This window comes from Zophobas morio, unplaced genomic scaffold, assembly GCF_036711695.1.
Source record: "Zophobas morio isolate AGI-343-1 ecotype UQ-CSIRO unplaced genomic scaffold, CSIRO_AGI_Zmor_V1 ptg000044l, whole genome shotgun sequence".
Taxonomy (NCBI): domain Eukaryota; kingdom Metazoa; phylum Arthropoda; class Insecta; order Coleoptera; family Tenebrionidae; genus Zophobas; species Zophobas morio.
Window position 1 is genome coordinate 2,248,422 of NW_026972149.1, and position 19,891 is coordinate 2,268,312.

General features: G+C 35.3%; 1 protein-coding gene across 4 annotated transcripts in view; it reads right to left on the minus strand.

Annotated features, from left to right (window-relative positions):
* Positions 1-3,516: 3,516 nt before the first annotated feature.
* The window catches only part of LOC135141775 (lachesin-like), a 93,396-nt gene continuing 77,021 nt past the window's right edge, over positions 3,517-19,891 (minus strand). For 3 of the 4 annotated variants that reach the window (XM_064073205.1, XM_064073206.1, XM_064073203.1), the window contains exons 6-9: positions 12,953-13,081; positions 9,261-9,380; positions 7,863-8,033; positions 3,517-4,139 (exon numbers count right to left, since the gene is read on the minus strand). In XM_064073205.1, the coding sequence (XP_063929275.1) occupies positions 3,865-4,139; positions 7,863-8,033; positions 9,261-9,380; positions 12,953-13,081 (695 nt within the window). In that variant the 3' untranslated portion in view covers positions 3,517-3,864. The remainder of the gene's footprint in view (positions 4,140-7,862; positions 8,034-9,260; positions 9,381-12,952; positions 13,082-19,891) is intronic. The other variant, XM_064073204.1, reaches the window with a different exon arrangement.

Here is a 19,891-nt window from a genome sequence, read left to right on the forward strand (position 1 = left end):
TTTTTTTTCAAAAAATCTGGATGTCTAGGGAAAAACCCAAAACTGATTTAATTTTATAAATTTTACGAAACATTTTTTCGGCAAAATTTTAAAATGACGTTATCACTTTTTGGGGGGCAAAAACGAAAAAACTGATAAACTATTTACCATGCTTACGATAACGTTAAAACGTTTGTAAGATTTTTGAGCATTCGGTTTTGCAATTTCAAAGTTAAATTGCAAAATGTTGTTACATAGTTTTGATTCTTTACGAAAATTTGGATGTCTAGGGTAAAATTCAACACAGATTCACAAAACACATGCCCCAAAGTATCTTATTTTGGAAAATTTTTAAGAATTCTAAATCTACAAAAAGACACTTTAACCCCCAAGACTTTTTGCAAAATTTGAATTGTTAAACCTCTTGAGGTACTAAATTATATAAAAGTTTTCAAAAAAAACACCAGTACGCTTTTGTCCCAATGTTTTTTGAAAATTTTCCAAAAACTAAGCAGGAGCCTCAAGATTTTTTTTAAGTTCTAGGAACCCGAATATCCTTTCAAAAACAAAACACTCCACAAACAGAAGTCTAAATTCAATGAGAAAGCCACTAAGCGTTTTAAAATTTATTCAAATATTTGCACCAAGAATTTTAAAATCTTTCAACAAACAAAAACTAGGGACTTGAAGTTAAAAAAACCAGCCCTTCTCCAAGATTCTATAAAAATCATTTAAAAACTAAACACTAAACTATTAAAAAATTGGTCGAAAGTTATTTTGACAGGACTTCTCTCGCCTCCGAAATACAGTGCCACAAATCCGGCTTTTTTGAAAAATTAAATAAATTGACTCAGTCATTAATTTTTTAAGACACCTTGTATAAGCAAGTCAAAAAAATATTAACGCAATGATAAATCACAAGTATAGACTTAGACCCATCATACTTTGCACATTGACGTCATCAATTTTTAGGGAGGATGAGCAAATACGTTTTGATAAAAAATTTACCATGCTTCTGATAATTTTAAAACATCTCCAAAATTATTTTTTTTGAGTCACCCTGTATATGCAAATCCAAAAAATATGAATGGAATGATAAATCACAAGTACAGACGCATCGTATTTTATACATTTTATATAGGATTTATTCGGCAAACTTTTCAACAGACGTCATCAATTTTTGGGAGGGGATAAGTAACTATATTTTGATTAAAAATTCACCATGTTTATCATAATTGTAAAATTGCACGATTTCAAAGCATTCGGTTTTGCAGATTCCAAATTAAATTGCAAAATTTTGTTTCAAAATATTGATTTTTTTTTTCCAAAAATCTGGACGTTTCGGGTAAAAACTCAATTCGTAGTCATAAACTACATGCGTAGGACTATGTTATTTTATGCATTTTAAAACCCATTTACTATGTACAATTTTGAAGTGACGTCATTGCATTAGTGATGGGGATGATTAAACAAATTTTGGTTAGCGTTTTACCATCTACGTGATATTCCTAATATAAATACAAAATTTGACAACAATCGGCTCAGTACTTTTAGAGATTATCTGTCTAATAAAAATCCGGGACGGCAGACAAACGGACAGACAGACGGCGAGAAAATGTAAAAGTAGAGAGTCGGCCGTCGGACTCGATTACAATACTTCCTTTGCTTACGCTCGGGAAGTAAAAAGAACACCTACAAGATTTTTTACAATTCTTAAGGTCCTTAAGAAACTTAAAAAACGGCCAGAAGATCCAAATTTTTTTTTAATTCTGCAGACACAAATTTTTGCAAAAAAGAGCTGTACAAATTGTTTTGAATTTTGAAAACAATAGTGGAATTTTTCCAAAAATAAAGCGCGAGTGGCCTCCAAGATTCAATACAATTTGGACTTTTTTCCAAAAATCTGGACGTCCAAGATAAAAACTCAACACAGATTTACAAACCGCATGTGTCGGAGTATCTTATTTTCTAAAATTTAGATAATATCTACTAATGCAAATTTTGGTGATGACATCATCCTATTTTTGGTGGGGATGATTAGACAAATTTTGGTTAATGTTTTACCATCTACACGATATTCCTAATACGCATACAAAGTTGAACAAGAATCGGTTCTGTAGTTTCGGAGATTATCTGTTTAGTAAAAATCCGGACAGACGGCAGACAGACAGACAGACGGAAACGAACGGGAGACCCATTTTTGCGTACTCTAGTGTAGCCAGTCGTTCAGTGGACTCGATTACAATGCTTCCTTAGCTTACGATCACGAAATAAAAATATACAAAATAATTGAAAACAAACGGTAAAACAACAAAATCTAAAAAATTATTACAGTTATTTATTTTTTAGTTATTGTTGGTGTCAGTTTGTCTACTTATATTTGTGTGCTTTCTCTAAAGTTTCAGTGTAGAATCGCGGAATTCATAACATGCCCAAGTGTCCACCGTTAGGTTACAACGCGAAATACAATTCCCAATGTTATCAGTTGTGTAAAGAATTAAGAGAGACAAAAGATAAATCCCGAGTGTCAAGGAGGGCTACAGGACCTTTTAATCATTTAGAGCATAAAACACCGCACACAGCTTGCTAAGTTATAATTCATGTACCAATTTTTTGAACGTCTGGCTAGGTTAATTGTGTCTTTATTAATCCGTCTTCTTTAATTGTCAACCCTGATTCACGATTATAATAAATATTTGATGCAATTTTACAAAAAACGCGGCTTCCATCTCTAAATTCCATCTTTAATATTAAAGGCACGGGGAATGTTTAGAGAATTGAATCATATTTTTTAAATGTAAGAAACATCACGCGTTTAAGTAAACTCATAAATAAGAAGTTTCTCGAGAGGAGCCATGTTTTAGTTACACGTGGTATTGTATTACTACATTGAAAATATTTATATAGCAACACGATCGTTGCTTAACCTCCAAAGGGAACTGCTCCGGGAACTTTAAGCGATTATTTGTGCGCAGCAAAACAACTTATTATGAATACGAACAGTGCAGTGCTTACCAAATAGCTGTTTCATAATATTAAAGCTTCATTTTAGATTTATGGGTGAAAGAATTCTACGCACTTACCTTGTGAAGGCTGTATGGTGTTATCACTGGTTTCGTTTGAAGAGGCTGGTAATCACGTTATCACAGCAAGTGGTAGCTCCTATTCATGAATGCGTATCAAGTGACACTAATAATCATTAATCAGTGTGACGTGTGATGTTGTCGAATGCCATTCAAGCCGTCCCACTATGCTACCTCGAGTGTCCTTCCGCTTGATTTCTCTCACTATCGTTTTATTTTTAAGCCAAGAAACGATAAAGTTTGGTGTGAGATCGTGAAATTTTGTTAACAGTCGGGTGAAAATATGCGAGATCATTTGTCGGAGTGCGCAAATTATAGAATTTAGAGCTTTACGCAATGGAGCTTTCTCAATTAGCAGCAATTTGTCTAAATAGCTGCAGTAAGTCTAGACAGATGGATGGACTCGAGCGAACGTGTAAACTGGCATAAAATTACAACCACTTATCAAGGAATATACGAGGACTTATCGTATTTATTTGCATGACTTAAATTCCAGAATAACACATAATTAATACATCTCAGCAAACAACTGGTTTAACATATTTATATGACATTTCGTAACTAGATTGCCTATATCTTATGAATCTAAGTTATTTGACATACATTATAAGGCAACATACTGTATGGTCTCCTCGGCCGCTGATACCGCTGGCCAGCTACTTTTAAGTTACCATACACGATTAGACTATACAATCAAAACCACACATGAAACGGGTTTTGAAATAAAAAACGGTCAAGAATCGGGGAAACAAGGAATGAAACGTTATTGTCACTACAAAAATGCGTCGGGAACAGCGGGCCGTCATATCCTAAGGAGCAGCAGCACAAGAGACGACAGCATGGGGACCAAGGAGCAGGACTGGCTCGGTGCGGGGTCGGCAGGGACGTAGTTCTCGTGGGCGCCGGTCAGGTGGCCCCGAGGGCCAGAGGTTGTGTGCCCTCCGTCTCGACTGCGCTCCAACACGCTGTTCGAGAATTCATCCTCACGCTCCGCGGACCCATACTGCTCTTCGTCGTCGTCCTGATCCACCGAGACAGGGTATCCTTTCGTCGGAGTCGGTATATCTGTAAGACGAACTACAAGAACATGTGTTCCATTTTACGTACTCAGCGAACTGTGATTTTAACTCATAAATGGTACCATTAATCAGATTTCGTCCCCTTTTACTGCAGGCTAACAAGGTGGTCCAAACACAACTGCTTGCTATTCGTTTAAGTGTGACTTGTTTCTACAAATAACGACACGACCTTTCACGATGTGTGGGTAAAGTTTGACTCGCTTTTTTAGCATATGTGGACTAGTTTACTAATTAGAATTGAGTTATAATTTATTCATAATTCCCACAATAGTTAAATTTAATTAACTTGTGTACCTTCATCTTCAAATGTTGGACGACAATAACAGTTGACTGTAAAATTTCTGTAAATAAACCGCTGCTCCTATTTTAATTGGTTATCCAAAAACGCGCACACGTTACACTCTAAGCAAACAAACATTTTCTAGGTAGGTAAAATCGTGGATTGAGAGCCGGAGAAACAGAATGAGTGAACAGTATATTTAAAATACACTACTCTGGACCAAAATCAAGTGGAATCGACAATGGCAAGCAACGATCTGATTGAAATTTTACGATCGTCCGCGATACGGGGTTGTTGCCTAAGTAGTAAGGCGGACTTGTTTCAAAAACATAGGACAAACGTTATTCGAGTTGTAAAGTCAAAAAAGAAACAAACTAACCAATTTTGAACTACATGTATAGTTTCGCTGGAGATATTTAAAACTGATTAATTAGTAGAGCAATCGACACATTAATGAGTGTCGTACACAGAACGCAACCAGTTTTCTACGTGCGAACTGTACACTCATTCATCAATCACATCCTACCACAAATGATATCATTCTGCTTAAAACACATCAATCTAACAGCAAAACGTACTTCCGCATAATCACATTTGAAAATAAAGATCATTAAAGCATGTACATACTGAATTCATGAATAATAATGTGAATAGGCAACCAAAAAAAATTCTCGCTCATTTCAAGAATATATCGATAATCCGACCGTTCATATTTAATGATACGACTAAACTTCTCAGGTTATGTTTGGCAAACCCTTACACCAACTTCGTTATTGAATTTTCTTGAATTCGAAATACCAGAATGCATGTAAAATTGAAGATCGTTTCACAGCCATTTTCTAATTACAAACAAAGCCAAATAAACAAAGTTATACTTGTAAATTGAATTTGAGTACTTTACACGGCTTTAGCCTAACCCACTTTGGTTAGATGTTTTGTGACGTCAGCTACAAAAACATACTTCTCTTCAGCAGATCTGCGTTCTGCTATTCTTGTGCAAGATGCTTAAATGTTCCTTGATTAAAATATCGCAATATCGAACTACTTCAAAAACGGAAAGTTTGTTACTGAAACCTAATAACTTACGATTTCTTATTTAAAATGACTTCAATTTTATTCTGAACTTCAAGTCTTATCGTGTAAGCAGTAACTCGGTACATTATTCTTTGCTAGAAACGCGTGCGTTATTTCACGATTCGTTTGCGTTATGGATTAGCGCTACATAGTATTTTAGTGAACACTTTTATATTGAAAGTTATCTTAACGATTTATTGTAGTCTTAAAAAGTCGGATTTAGTGTAGGTTAGAATCTAATAAATCTGTGGCAAGTGGCTTATTCTATATCACCCTTTTTGCCGCTGTAGGGTTATAATAGTGTGGCGGTTAATCTGCACAAATCAGTTGAGTTAATTTAAGGATTATCTAGCTAGGGCGCAGATTAACGCGCTCAACAATTATCAATATCCAATATATAATTTGAAACGTCGCCTAGTGCACGGTGGACATATGGTGCGGTAAGCAGGGTTGACGCGCACACTTTTTCATTGACTACAATTATAATTCACATTTTAGCCCCTCACAATGGTTATGTTATGGCCTTTATTTCCAAGAGCTGGAAAAAACGCGGCGAAAACTCGGGCTATTTTGTTTCCGCGAAGGCGAAACGATTTCGCAAGCAAACTTTACATTATTATTATTATTATTTTTGATTCAATAATATTCTTGATCTCTTTTGGCTAATTAGGTGTCACGTAATTTTGTAAATCGTGAAAGGTGTATCGGTGACTATCATTTTAGGGGATAATGAATCAGTCGAGTTTCAGGTCCTAATGAAATTTCCCTGGTTAGAGTGTTTTATAAATAGTTAGCATCTATAGTCGGACTGGCCTGTTAGAAACAAGTAACACATGACTGTAAACCCCTATTAATTAAGTTACAAAATCTCACATTCGCAGTGTGTGCGAAATCACAAAAAGCCACCCTAAACTAATGTTACAAGAAGATCTACAACAGTAACTAAAGGGACGTTATTTAAATTACACGTTGTCAATTTAAGCTTCTCAAACGCAGTGACGGCTCGTCAGACGACGCAACTAATTTTTCTTTTTTAACTGTGTGACTTAGAAACCGATTTCTTAATGCAAAAACGACCTAAGTGCGATCAGGTTTGGAGGACTTCACTTAAGGAGATGTGCGCGTGCGTACGACGTAGACGTTACAATACTTCTTGGTAAGCAAGAATTGGCAAGACTGTGAAACAGCAACATCAGCAGACCATGGAAATTTTCGGGACTTCGTGGCTGTTGTAGAACCGAAAGAATACTGCACACCGAAGAACAAATTTTGGAACGCGTCGAATAAGAGCCCCACATCATCATAAAAGAACAAGGCATATATCCACAGTGCCTCGAGTTTTTAAACAATATTTTGGAAGAAGCTAGATGTGGAAGCGCCTCTAGGTGAACGAGTTTGCACGTGGTACTTGCATGATGGAACACCACCACATCAGCTCCAAGTCGGCGAGTGCTGATTTGTTTTTAAGCTTGCAGTATTCAGTCCGTTCTATTACGGTTCTGAGTTGGAAAAATTCACATTGTCAACGACGTTAACCGAACACACGACGGCAACCAACTGATCCATGAAAACCAGTGGCGTCAATTTATATTTATTCACAAATAATTTGGGAACGTGAACCTTCCAACGTGCAATAACTCTTATTTTGAGCTATTCCCTACTTTTTTGTTGCACACATTTCGAAATCACCTGTATTAACGGCATAAAAAATCGCATTGGATCTTTACGAACAGAAAATATTACTAGTTCTAAAATTTAACTCGCTTGCCTATAAAACGTAGTCACTCATCAAATGAAACTGTTGTAGATTTTAAAACTTTGAAAAACTAAAGTTTTTATCTTTCGTCGATTCAACCCGGTTTTCAGAATATCAAATAAATTGTCTAGTTTATTATTAACAGAACTTAAGAGTAGGTTTTTTAAAATGTTTGATTTGTGAGTCATCGATAATATACATACAGGGATTCTCAGTTTTTGAGTTCAAACCCTGTCAAAATGTTGAATTTAATTCGTTGAGATTTTAAAGATATACTTGAAGAAATTCAAAAAATGTTCGGCTTTAAAAAGAACTAAAACTTATTTAAGGAACTCTAAGCGCCAAGAAAAACTTATTTTCAAATGAAAAAAATTGCTTAGTGAGTTTCTATAAACTCAAAATTTTACGAAGGCATCACTGATAAATTTACCAATTCAAATTACGCGTTTAGTTTAAATTTATTATTGTTTTTTTGTCTTTATATGCGGTATATGGATTTTTTTGTTTTTGATATACAAATGAGAAGGTCAAAATTTTTGGCCTCATTCGGCTTAAGCCTGACGAGCCGCCACTGCTGATACCAGCATTCTAATTGATCATATCATGCTTACCGTAGAGGCGAATGCTGCTTTCCACTTCTCCAAGGGAGTTCTTAGCGATGCATCTGTACGTGCCGGCGTCGTCCTTCTGTAATTTCCTTACAGTGACCGTCATCCGACTCTCGAAGGTAGACAGCATGTGCACCTTGACGTCGTATTTACCGCTGCCTACCACCATATCACCTGTAAAACGACAGTTGACGGTCAGTCCATTACAGAGATGACCCGCGATAAAGACGGTCGATAGATTCTGGACAGGAGTGGCCTGTACTAAACTGATAATGGGTCTGGATATGCTGAGCTTTAGCTTCCTGCACATGATTAATGAAACTGCTACTTAATTCTATCCTGTTAATTCTTAATGCGTCACGTCCGGGCTGATGCTTGCGATATGACCGTTCCGCTGTTGTCGGTTACGCATCAAACCCTTAATTTCAGTAATTGATCTTATGCTGAATTCTCTTGACGGGATTTATAAATTCCGTCTAAGAAGTCATTTATCACTCGCAAATGCCCGACATCAACTGCATCTAGCCCCATTTTTTCAGACGCTCTGCATGCACCAACAAATGAATTTTCCTTCCTTCGCGACGCTAAGCCGAAACCCCACTGGGAAACTTGTACTAACTTGTCGACAAAAATCCTAGCAATGGTCACTTTATCAAATTGCACACTGATTTATTTTCAACTTATATATCGAACCAAGTGAAACATTCTTAACTGTAACTACTAAAAACGGTAATTTCTCACCGTTTTAACTGTGCGTTAAATAATAGACAACCGTGGAGCACTACAACCTCGAATAGAAATTTAGTTTTTGATCGATTTTCCCCATTTTATATGTAGTAGTGAGTTAATTAATTTTAACGTTGCGTTTATTATGGCTGCTCAAATCCACTGTCAATTATTCATATAATCTGGAATAATCAAAAGGATTCTTGTTTCACTGCATTCAACATATTATTGACTTTGAAAATGTGAACCAGATTAAAAGACCCGTCCGTAACGCAGGTCACTATTTAATGAAATGACCTATAGCCAAACGATATTCGACAGAACTCTTGTTTCCAGTGTGTTCAGCTTCCACTGCGAACGCAAATTATGTAGAGCTAAATTCTAATTAAAACATAAAAGGGGAAAAAAGACTTTAAGCCAAAAAGGCTGTTGATTATTTGCCACAAAAGGGTGCAGTCTGATTGAAACTAATTAAAACCCGTGATAAACTAAACTTAATAAAAGATTTATCTGGAACGTTTCTCTGACTGTATTATGGGGAATGAAATTGTTTTATTGTGCGGGTGTATATCATGCGTTCTAACTTATAAGTGGCATATATTTAAATAATTAACTTAGTTTAGCACGTTGGGAAGTAGCGAGTAGTTGGCAAGTTAGAAATGAAGTTAGACGTACCGTTCTCTCGCACCCAGTAGTTGATGGCTTTAGGGGAAGCCTCCACGTTGCACTCTAATGTCACATCACTTCCCAATGGCGCTCCCACCAATTGATTTGGTACTTGTACTACGGGATGGACTGAAACAATCCTGAATGTTAACACAACTACATGACGACATATGTTCCGATTACATCATTCAAATCCAACTTAACATTCAGTCTGGTTAATACGTCGTGTGCCTGTCATCTATGAAGCTCATACGCCGACCTGGCGAAACGTTGAATACACTGCTAATACGCCCCACCAAAAATTAAGGCCATTTTAACCGTTAGTTACATAATTCACCAATCAAAAAGGATTTTCACATTTTTTTCGATTTGTGAATATAAAACCTTATCTTATAGTAGAGGACAGATATAAAACCACTTTACTAAATTCGCTTTAAATATAAACGAAATCTTTAAAGCTAAAATGGAAAACAGATATTATAAAACATAAATGACGAATTTTATTATAGTGTTTAAGGCTGACTCACTCAACCTTTTGAATTTAACGAGTGTACTTTAACTTAATTTTAACGTATTTTTAAAACTCTGTAAAGCAACACGCAATGAAAATACGTGTTTTGGATGCGTAGATATTTTGTTGTCAAGCTAATGCACATTTATGTAAAAAAGGTCTTGTTATTATTTATTTGAGAGAACTGTCCTCGCCCTTGAACTACAATTAAACAAATCTAGTTGTTTAAAGTGTCAGTTCATACTTATTATTGCATGTGGTATTCGTCGTGCCTCCTTGGGGATTTAGTAAAATACAAATAAAGTGATAGGCGGCACGCTTCCATCACCTACTTCGATCATTTACAGAAACCCTGTGCTAATAGCTTTTAGTTAAAGTATGAAATGAGTCACTACAGTCTTCCATCTTTAAAAATGGCGAAGTAAATTCTTAAAAGTAATTATAAACAACCGACAATAAATGTACATAGTAAGTGGTTATAAGTGACTTTCAGTAATCACTTTTTCCAGAAAAAAAAAGATAATTTGGCATATTTATGTTTCATTTTGATGAAAACTGTTTCGACTTTCCCTGAGGGAGCTATTCATAATTATTAATCTGTCGTATCCTCTCTACTAATTTGAATGTTGCGTTAATCTTTGTGAGGAGCGCAGACTTTTTATCCTTTAATGCACATGTTATCAGTAATTTGTAGCTTTGCATATAATTATTGTTAACAACTTAACAACAACAAAATTTCGAAAGTAAAATAATTTATGGTCGAATTCTCATTAGTCGATCTAGCTGCTGCCGTCTAACAACGTCGCTTATTTAATATTATGGACATTATGCAGCAAGGCGTAAGCATTTCCAGCTCTACATGCAAGCGCTCATTTCTACAGCAGTTATTAATGTTTGATGTACTTGCGAAAAATGCGAAAAATTCAGAGAATATTCAATATTTGCAAGTTACCGACAAAAATATTTCTGCTTAACCAAAAATGCCGAATTCTGTAATAACATTTCTGTGTCGCGATTTACAATACTACGGAATTTTAAAGTGCTCGTGTAACTATTATTAAGTTTATAACGTCCTTAACATTATTAAATTATCCTCAAACGAAAATTTCTATTCAAGACATTAATATAAGTAATAAGGGAAACATAGGCTTCATTACCGCTGGAAATGGTAGTCTAGAGGTAAATCGTGTATGCTATTCATGTTTAATCGTGTAAACCTTGCCTTCTCCTCTTGTGAAATTGTCCGATTAATTATTTGCAAGTTGTTTATGTTTGCGCACAAATTCCTTTCGCAGATTTTTTTCATCTGCTTACGTCTTTGTGTTTGTGCTTAATATGGATTAAGACTCTTAAGACAATATCCTGGAAAGGAGCGGTTCCAAATATTGATCGTTATAATAAACACGTTTTAAATTTTGTACTGGCATTGATCTACGTTTTATTACATGCGTTAAAAGGAGACGATTTGGGTCAGTTGTCAAAATCGCTGAAATTTTCGCCAAGTTTTCCGAAATTTCAGTAAAACGAGGAGACAACGCCCACATTGCTGCTGTCTCAGTAAAGTTTTTGAAAAGCAAAGTTTAATCCAGCGAATATTCGATACCGCTGATCGTAAAAAGATAAAACCATTTCCTTTTATCTTTTAACCCTGCAGCTTTACATTAATGTAAGCGCGCGAAAAGTATGACAGAAACAACAGCAACTAAACCCCCCATTGAGGTATATCGAAGTGTATTTAAAAACTGACCAATGGTTACATCGAAATTCATAATTTTTAAATTTTCGCAACGCCAGCACGTGAGCTGATACCGAAAATCGCTGTACAACTGATCTACTGACCCAAATGTGATAGCTATTAACAATGCAACAAAAAAGGGATTTGTTATTGTGTTTTCCGTAAGCGCTTGAATCGTTTTTGTTTGTATTTGATAAACATGAGAATTGAACAGCGGCGCGCGAGAATTTTCAACCACAATTTTCATTACTCCTTTCTCGTGCTTAAAGCCGAAATGCGAATTTGGTGTCTTTGAGGATTTGTCGTGGATTTTTGTGGTTCCGTTTTTGGCAAAATTTTAATTGGTGTTAAATTTAGAACAATTTAATAGTATTAGTGTTTGACTATTGTATTCGTGTTTACAAATCATGAATTTATCATCCCTATGCAGTACAAACCTCACTGAGCACTGTCAATAAAAATTCGATTGGCAGTTTCATCTAACATTTAAAGAAATTGAATAAATGCTTGTCCTTTTTACGTTTTATATGATAAGGAATAATGCATTTCATTCATACATTTACATAAAATTAATTTGTTTTGGTATTACGGACAATCTCATTTACAACTGTCATTTGCAACTACGTCATAAACTTTTTCTGGGTTTGAACCTATAAAACATATTTGATGCCAACTTCAGAGTTTTATTCAACTCATTTTACAAAATAGACTTGTCTCTGGTGGTGGATTAACATATTAATACAACCTATAACCCTGATCATCCACTGAATCCCATTCGAACTAATTTATAGTAGCAAGTTTATTATTGCGCACTAACTACAGTGAAATCCATTTGTTGAGTTTCCTCATGGAGCTACAAAGATCAATGGTATTATATGCATGTGCAATTGCAGGATGTGCAGTCTGCCAAATACCAGATTTGAGAATAAGTTCGGCAAGTCAATTGTCTTATCTTTATTGACACATTACTTCGAATGCATTATGAACTGTTTCCTAAGTTTAATATTTACTCCTCGTACCTCCTTACGATAATTTTATGCGATGTCGCAAACTTACATAACGATGTATCTGTAACCAATAAGTGGAGGTGGGTGAGTTGACAATTAAACGGTCTAGTAACTAGCGACAAATGCTACGACAAACATTAATTAATTTGATGTTTTCTTGCCAGTGACGTCATACGTGCTTAGCAATATGCAGTGACTACTTTGACCAAAATGTCGTGACCTTGTTGAGGTGGTCGTCTCTTTAACCGATTTATCGGTAACGAATCGAAGTTGGGACAGGTGAGACGAAAGTTAAACGATTTAGTAAACTAGTAGCAGCGGCGATAGTTAAAAGTTTGTGATTTATGACGGCTGAGCAAATTTGGTCAATATTTGTAGTGTTAAAATTTTGAGGGTGCGCCGGGTGATGGGTAACAACCCACTAGTGCTTTGCAAACGAGACACTTACAGTTCACACTGACCGTTATCCTCTTGCTAACGCTTGGAGGAACTCCGTTTGAAGCTATGCACAGATATGTGCCCATTTCGGAACGTCCTATCTTCGAAAGTAGCAACTCTGGGCCCTTATGTAGGTGAACTGAAACACATACACTACAGTAAGCTCGGCAAAAGTGGCTTTCAATATCAAGCTCGGTTAGTCCTCGGAACATCCAGCCGGCCATCCTTGAATTTTACAAGCTGTGGATGCGATGTGACAAATTGAGCATTGACATTGTTCCAGCTTGTATCTACCGTTATCAGTAGTCCGAAAGCGCGCATCTTCTTTACGACCCCACCACTCGCATCTGTAATTCTGCTAACACTTGAAGATTGCGAAATCGCGACCCATAAAACGAATGTAAAAATCTGCCTTTAAAATATCACAGTTCCACCATTTGCGTTACACAAAAATCACTCATGATACATTCGCAGTCATTCCGATACGTTTTTCCTTCTACCGCGCGATTTATCAAACTAACGATTTCCCGTACATGCCTATTTTTCATAACAACAGTCTAACGGCATGCATTACACGCGGCAGAACACAGCCGGGATGTACCTGGGCCCGTTGCGTCATTTACGACCACAAACGTCTCAAAATAAGCTACAGTTTGCGGGTTTACTACATATGCTTGGGTTGCGATCGCGGTAGACCCGACGATCATTATTTATCGCGCGTTTTCAGACGTTCTCACTTTACTCAGTTTTTACTAGCAGCAGTACAATAAAAAAAACAAAGTCAAGTGCGTGGTCGATCCACCAGTGTTTTTTCATTACGAAGTAACTCTTTTTAAGTATTAATATTAGATTTTTTTAAATAAAAATGTTATTATTAGAGAGCGGATTTTATGAAATTTGCATATCTGTTATTTTTTGCATATAAGTCTTGATATTTAATATGTGGACGAATCATGCTAATTAAAAATGAATACAGCTATAAAAAAATTGCATATTTGCATATATTTGCCTTCTGCTGCATATTTCACGTACCGGGTGCATATTTTGCATTTTTATCAAGTTTTGTGCTAATTTGAAAAAGAAAATGATTGTCATTCTATCGGCGTTTGTCTAGAAAGACGAAATTTCATGAATCATCTTGCAAATATTGTCCTGAGCTTCATGTAACTAGGAAAGGTTTGTGTTTTATGGTAGTTTGGAGAAACCACTGGGTGTTAAGCCATCCTTCCAGGTAAATTCGCGCCCTAATTACTTTTGGAACTAGGTTCATTCCCAATATTTTTGTTCGTTACTTCAGTGTATTAATGATACGTGTTGTGGTGGTCGAAGAGACGTTATCCTATTATTTTTCATCGTGAGAGCATTGAAAGCATTTAAAGCGATACAGGTGTGTCAATATGTCGAAGATAACTCAAATTAATTTATGGATTAAACCTTTTCCTGAACTTATTCTTCAAGAAGGAACTGTGTTTTGTCACGCCTGCTCTAAACCAGCAAGTATTTTTACATCTGTGGACGTAGTACGCAGTTTTTCTATTTACAAATACATAATACTCTAGATTCACCGGAAAAACTTTTTGTTAGAAGATTTCGAAAAATATTTAAAAATAAATTGTTACCTAAATAGCAATTAAATCGTCGATTACTGCTATTTTTTAATTTGTTCTGTTTATATTTATTTTTTAGTATAAGAATATTATCAATAAAAATGTGATTTGTGTGTTAGTGAGATGTAATTAAACACTTTGCAATGTGATTTATGTATTTTTTGTAATAAAACGTAAGCTCGGGAAACCTGTTTTTGTAATTTGTAAATAAATTTAGTTCGCTTATTAAACTTTTTTTTTTATTTTTGGCGCATATGCAGCTGCATATCTCTGCATATATTAAGAAAGTTACTGCATATTTGCATAAATTTAGTGCATATCATATGATCATATTTCCCAAAATTTTGCTGCATATTTTCCGCTCTCTAGTTATTATCAAGAAAATGCCAACATTGCATTTCGTTAATTTCTATATCGCCTGTAACTTATCCGTCGTGGTTATCCTGAACTGTGTGTTTCAAGATACGAATATGTATTTCAAATTTTTGAACATCGCTTTTGTGACATGTTAAAACAGAGACAAACAGATGTTTGGATGAAAACAGTTCAAAGTACAATAGTTCAGAAAAAGGAAAAAAAATGGCCGTGAATTATTTATCCATATGACGTGGAATAAAAACTATTAACGTAATTTGAAAAAATTGACTGAAGGTTATTTCGATGGAACTTGAAGTATAATTCGACAAATTATAAAATTTTATTTCGTTCCGTGATAACCTCTGTAAAGAAAAAACATGTAGATATTCTCGATTTCTCAGTATATGCTTACTTTCGACTGTTTATCTTTATATTTCGAGAAAATGCGACAAGCATTCGCGGTTAAAAGAAAATGATATTTGATTGATTTTGTCTCCCCACAGAGGACTGGTTAATTATTAATCACACTCAGTTTTTTCCCAAAAATACACATAAATTCGGCAAAATTGTAAGATGACGCCAGCATTTTTTGGATTCATAAACTACAACTGCAGAAGTATCTTATTTTATAACTAATGTAAATTTCGACGATATTGTCATCCTATTATTGGTGGGAATGATTAACGATCTCAATGGTAATGAATTTTTGTTCGTTGTTAGAACCAAGGACGAAGCGTAATTGCAAAATACATATTTCCCTACAAAAATTTTGAACATGTTTAAAAAAATAATGAATGTTTAATTATCTTGTTGTGAAAAGAAGACTACGGATAGTAAGAAGAAAGGGCAAAATATAAGCCCCACCCACCCACCCCTTCTCAGTTGTAATGATTTTTTTGATTCGTCGTCAGACCGAGCGGCGCAGTTTAATTGCAAAATCCATATTTCTTTGCAAAATTTTATTTTTTCACATGGTAATTTCTTTTAGATAACTGAGGATTTTGCAGCTAAGCTCCGCCCTCGGCTCACGATGAATAAAAAAATCATCACAATTGCGAGGGGGTGGGTGGGCGTGGTTAATATTTTGTGCTTTTTTTTTCATATACGAAATATTTTTCCTACAAGAAACTGAAAACTTATTTAACCATCGTGTTGTTCAAACAAAACTATATGTATTTTCCTAGAAAAATTTTGAACATGTTTTAAGTTTCTTGTTGTGAAAAGGACACTACGCATATTAACAAGAAATAGAAAATATAAGCCCCACCCACCCACCCTATCTTAGTTGTAATGATTTTTTTTATTCGTCGTCAGACCGAGCGGCGGAGTTTAATTGAAAAATGAATATTTCTTTGCAAAATGTTACTCTTTCAAGAACATATTTCACGTGGTACTTTCTTGTAGAGAAATGAGGATTCTGCAGCTAAGCTCCGCCCTCGGCTTATGATGAATAAAATATTCATCACAATTGAGAGGGGGTGGGTGGGCGGGGTAAATACTTTGTTCATTTTTTCTAAAAATACGAAATCTTTTCCTAACAAGAAACTGAAAACTTATTTAACTACCGTGTTGTTCAAACAAAACTATATGTAATTAAAAAAAGTACCGATCTCAATGGTGATGAATTTTTGTTCGTTGTCAGACCGAGGGGTGAGGCGTAATTGCAAAATACATATTTTCCTAGAAAAATTTTTAACATGTTTTAAGTTTCTTGTTGTAAAAAGAACACTACGTATATTAAGAAGAAACAGAAAATATAAGCCCCACCCACCCACCCTATCTTAGTTGTAATGATTTTTTTTATTCGTCGTCAGACCGAGCGGCGGAGTTTAATTGCAAAATGAATATTACTTTGCAAAATTTTACTCTTTCAAGAACATATTTCATGTGGTAATTTCTTGTAGAGAAATGTAGATTCTGCAGCTAAGCTCGGCCCTCGGCTTACGATGAATAAAATATTCATCACAATTGAGATGGGGTGGGTGGGCGGGGCTTATATTTTGTACATTTTTTCTAAAAAAACGAAATCTTTTCCTAAAAATAAACTGAAAACTTATTTAACTACCGTGTTGTTCAAACAAAACTATATGTAACTAAAAAGAGTCCCGATCTCAACGGTGATGAATTTTTGTTCGTTGTCAGACCGAGCGGCGAGGCGTAATTGCAAAATACATATTTTCCTAGAAAAATTTTGAACATGTTTTAAGTTTCTTGTTGTGAAAAGAACACTACGCATATTAGCAAGAAATAGAAAATATAAGCCCCACCCACCCACCCCATCTTAGTTGTAATGATTTTTTTTATTCGTCGTCAAACCAAGCGGCGGAGTTTAATTGCAAAATGAATATTTCTTTGCAAAATTTTACTCTTTCAAGAACATATTTCATGTGGTAATTTCTTGTAGAGAAATGAGGATTCTGCAGCTAAGCTCCGCCCTCGGCTTATGATGAATAAAATATTCATCACAATTGAGATGGGGCGGGTGGGCGGGGCTTATATTTTGTACATTTTTTCTAAAAAAACGAAATCTTTTCCTAAAAATAAACTGAAAACTTATTTAACTACCGTGTTGTTCAAACAAAACTATATGTAACTAAAAAAAGTACCGATCTCAATGGTGATGAATTTTTGTTCGTTGTCAGACCGAGGGGCGAGGCGTAATTGCAAAATACATATTTTCCTAGAAAAATTTTGAACATGTTTTAAGTTTCTTCTTGTAAAAAGAACACTACGTATATTAAGAAGAAACAGAAAATATAAGCCCCACCCACCCACCCTATCTTAGTTTTAATGATTTTTTTATTCGTCGTCAGACCGAGCGGCGGAGTTTAATTGCAAAATGAATATTTCTTTGCAAAATTTTACTCTTTCAAGAACATATTTCATATGGTAATTTCTTGTAGAGAAATGAGGATTCTGCAGCTAAGCTCCGCCCTCGGCTTATGATGAATAAAATATTCATCACAATTGAAAAGGGGTGGGTGGGCGGGGCATATATTTTGTTCATTTTTTCTAAAAATACGAAATCTTTTCCTAACAAGAAACTGAAAACTTATTTAACTACCGTGTTGTTCAAACAAAACTATATGTAACTAAAAAGAGTCCCGATCTCAACGGTGATGAATTTTTGTTCGTTGTCAGACCGAGCGGCGAGGCGTAATTGCAAAATACATATTTTCCTAGAAAAATTTTGAACATGTTTTAAGTTTCTTGTTGTAAAAAGAACACTACGTATATTAAGAAGAAAGGGCAAAATATAAGCCCCACCCGCCCACCCTATCTCAATTGTGATGATTTTTTTACTCGTTGTCAGACCGAGCGCCGGAGTTTAATTGCAAAATGCATATTTCTTTGCAAAATTTTACTCTTTCAAGAACATATTTCATGTGGGAATTTCTTGTAGAGAAATGAGGATTTTGCAGCTAAGCCCCGCCCTCGGCTTACGATGAATAAAATCTTCATCACAACTGAGAGGGGGTGGGTGGGCGGGGCATATATTTTGTTCATTTTTCCTAAAAATACGAAATCTTTTCCTAACAAGAAACTGAAAACTTATTTAACTACCGTGTTGTTCAAACAAAACTATATGTAACTAAAAAAAAGTCCCGATCTCAACGGTACACAATATTCCTATAGATATGTAAAATTTGACAACAATCGATCCAACAGTTTCGGAGATTATAGGTCTAATAAAAAATCCGGACAGACGGCAGACAGACAGACGGACAGGGAGACATATAGACAGACAGACGGAACCGGAAGACCTATTTTTTCGAACTTTGAGGATCAGATGCTGATAAATGCTTGTGGGGACCAAAATCTGGGACAGTTATATAATAATAATTATAGCGACGTTTTTATTGTTCGCTACTGAAACAATGTGTAAACTTTACATAGATAATTATTGTTAGTTGTTGTTAGTTGGCAAATATTTAAACAAGAACACATTACTGTTTACAAACTGACACATTTTGTCAAGTAACAGCGCCACTGCGTCGTAGTATCAGGCAGATTTGATAACTGTTGAAAAGGTATAAAGCACAATATCGAATTTGGAAAAGTACTACAACGAACAATAAAAGCATCACCATCGATGGATTGTACATCGGCATGTGCTACGTCCCTAAGGTAGATATTACGTAGCACACAATTATAAACACAAGCCAGTTTTTCTCCTTTTTGGTATATCATTTTTGATAACATCAAGATTTTTACACAGTTTTCACTAACAATTAGACACAATAACACATTGTAATAGAATTTTTAAGATCTTGAACTTTAACGTTCGACAGTTCACAATTCTTGCACAAAACTGCACAGAGTTTAGTTTCGATGGCGAACGGATTCCAGGTGGTGCCGTGTTCGTGGTTGAGTAACACAACGGTCGAGACATCACCCGGAACCATTCATCACCTAGACCAGTGGGAAAGTCAGCTGTATCGAAGCTTAAATCTACACAGAATTACACAAGCATGCTTTCAACAAACTGTTTTGGTTTATCGCGATTAACTCGCTTTACGTATATTGCTTACAAAAGAGAAAAAGTTACTTTAATGTGTTTTGTGTAGGAGTATTGCCACGACTTCATCTATAATGTTACAGAATATAAAAAACTTGTCTCAAATGTCGGGTTAGTAAACAAAATATTAATATAGCAAGGAAACATTAACTGAAATGCTAGCATTTTATTTTCGTTTGAATGAATAGAGAGTTCGTGTACGTATTTTGTATAATAATTAGTGATTTAATTAAATTTCGTGATAAACATGTGTGGACTGCTGATAGTAACCGAAGCCAAAATCTTTGCATCTGCTGTTACCAAGTACTGAGTTTAAAGTTGGTTAAGATAATCAAAATAAAAAAGACACGGCTCGATACGTAAGCCATTTATCGTGAATCAGCCGACGTCGTGAATGAAGATGTAGTGTTACTTCTAATGTGGTTCTGCTTTTGCGTCGAAGCAAAAACTCTGGCTGTTATCCAGA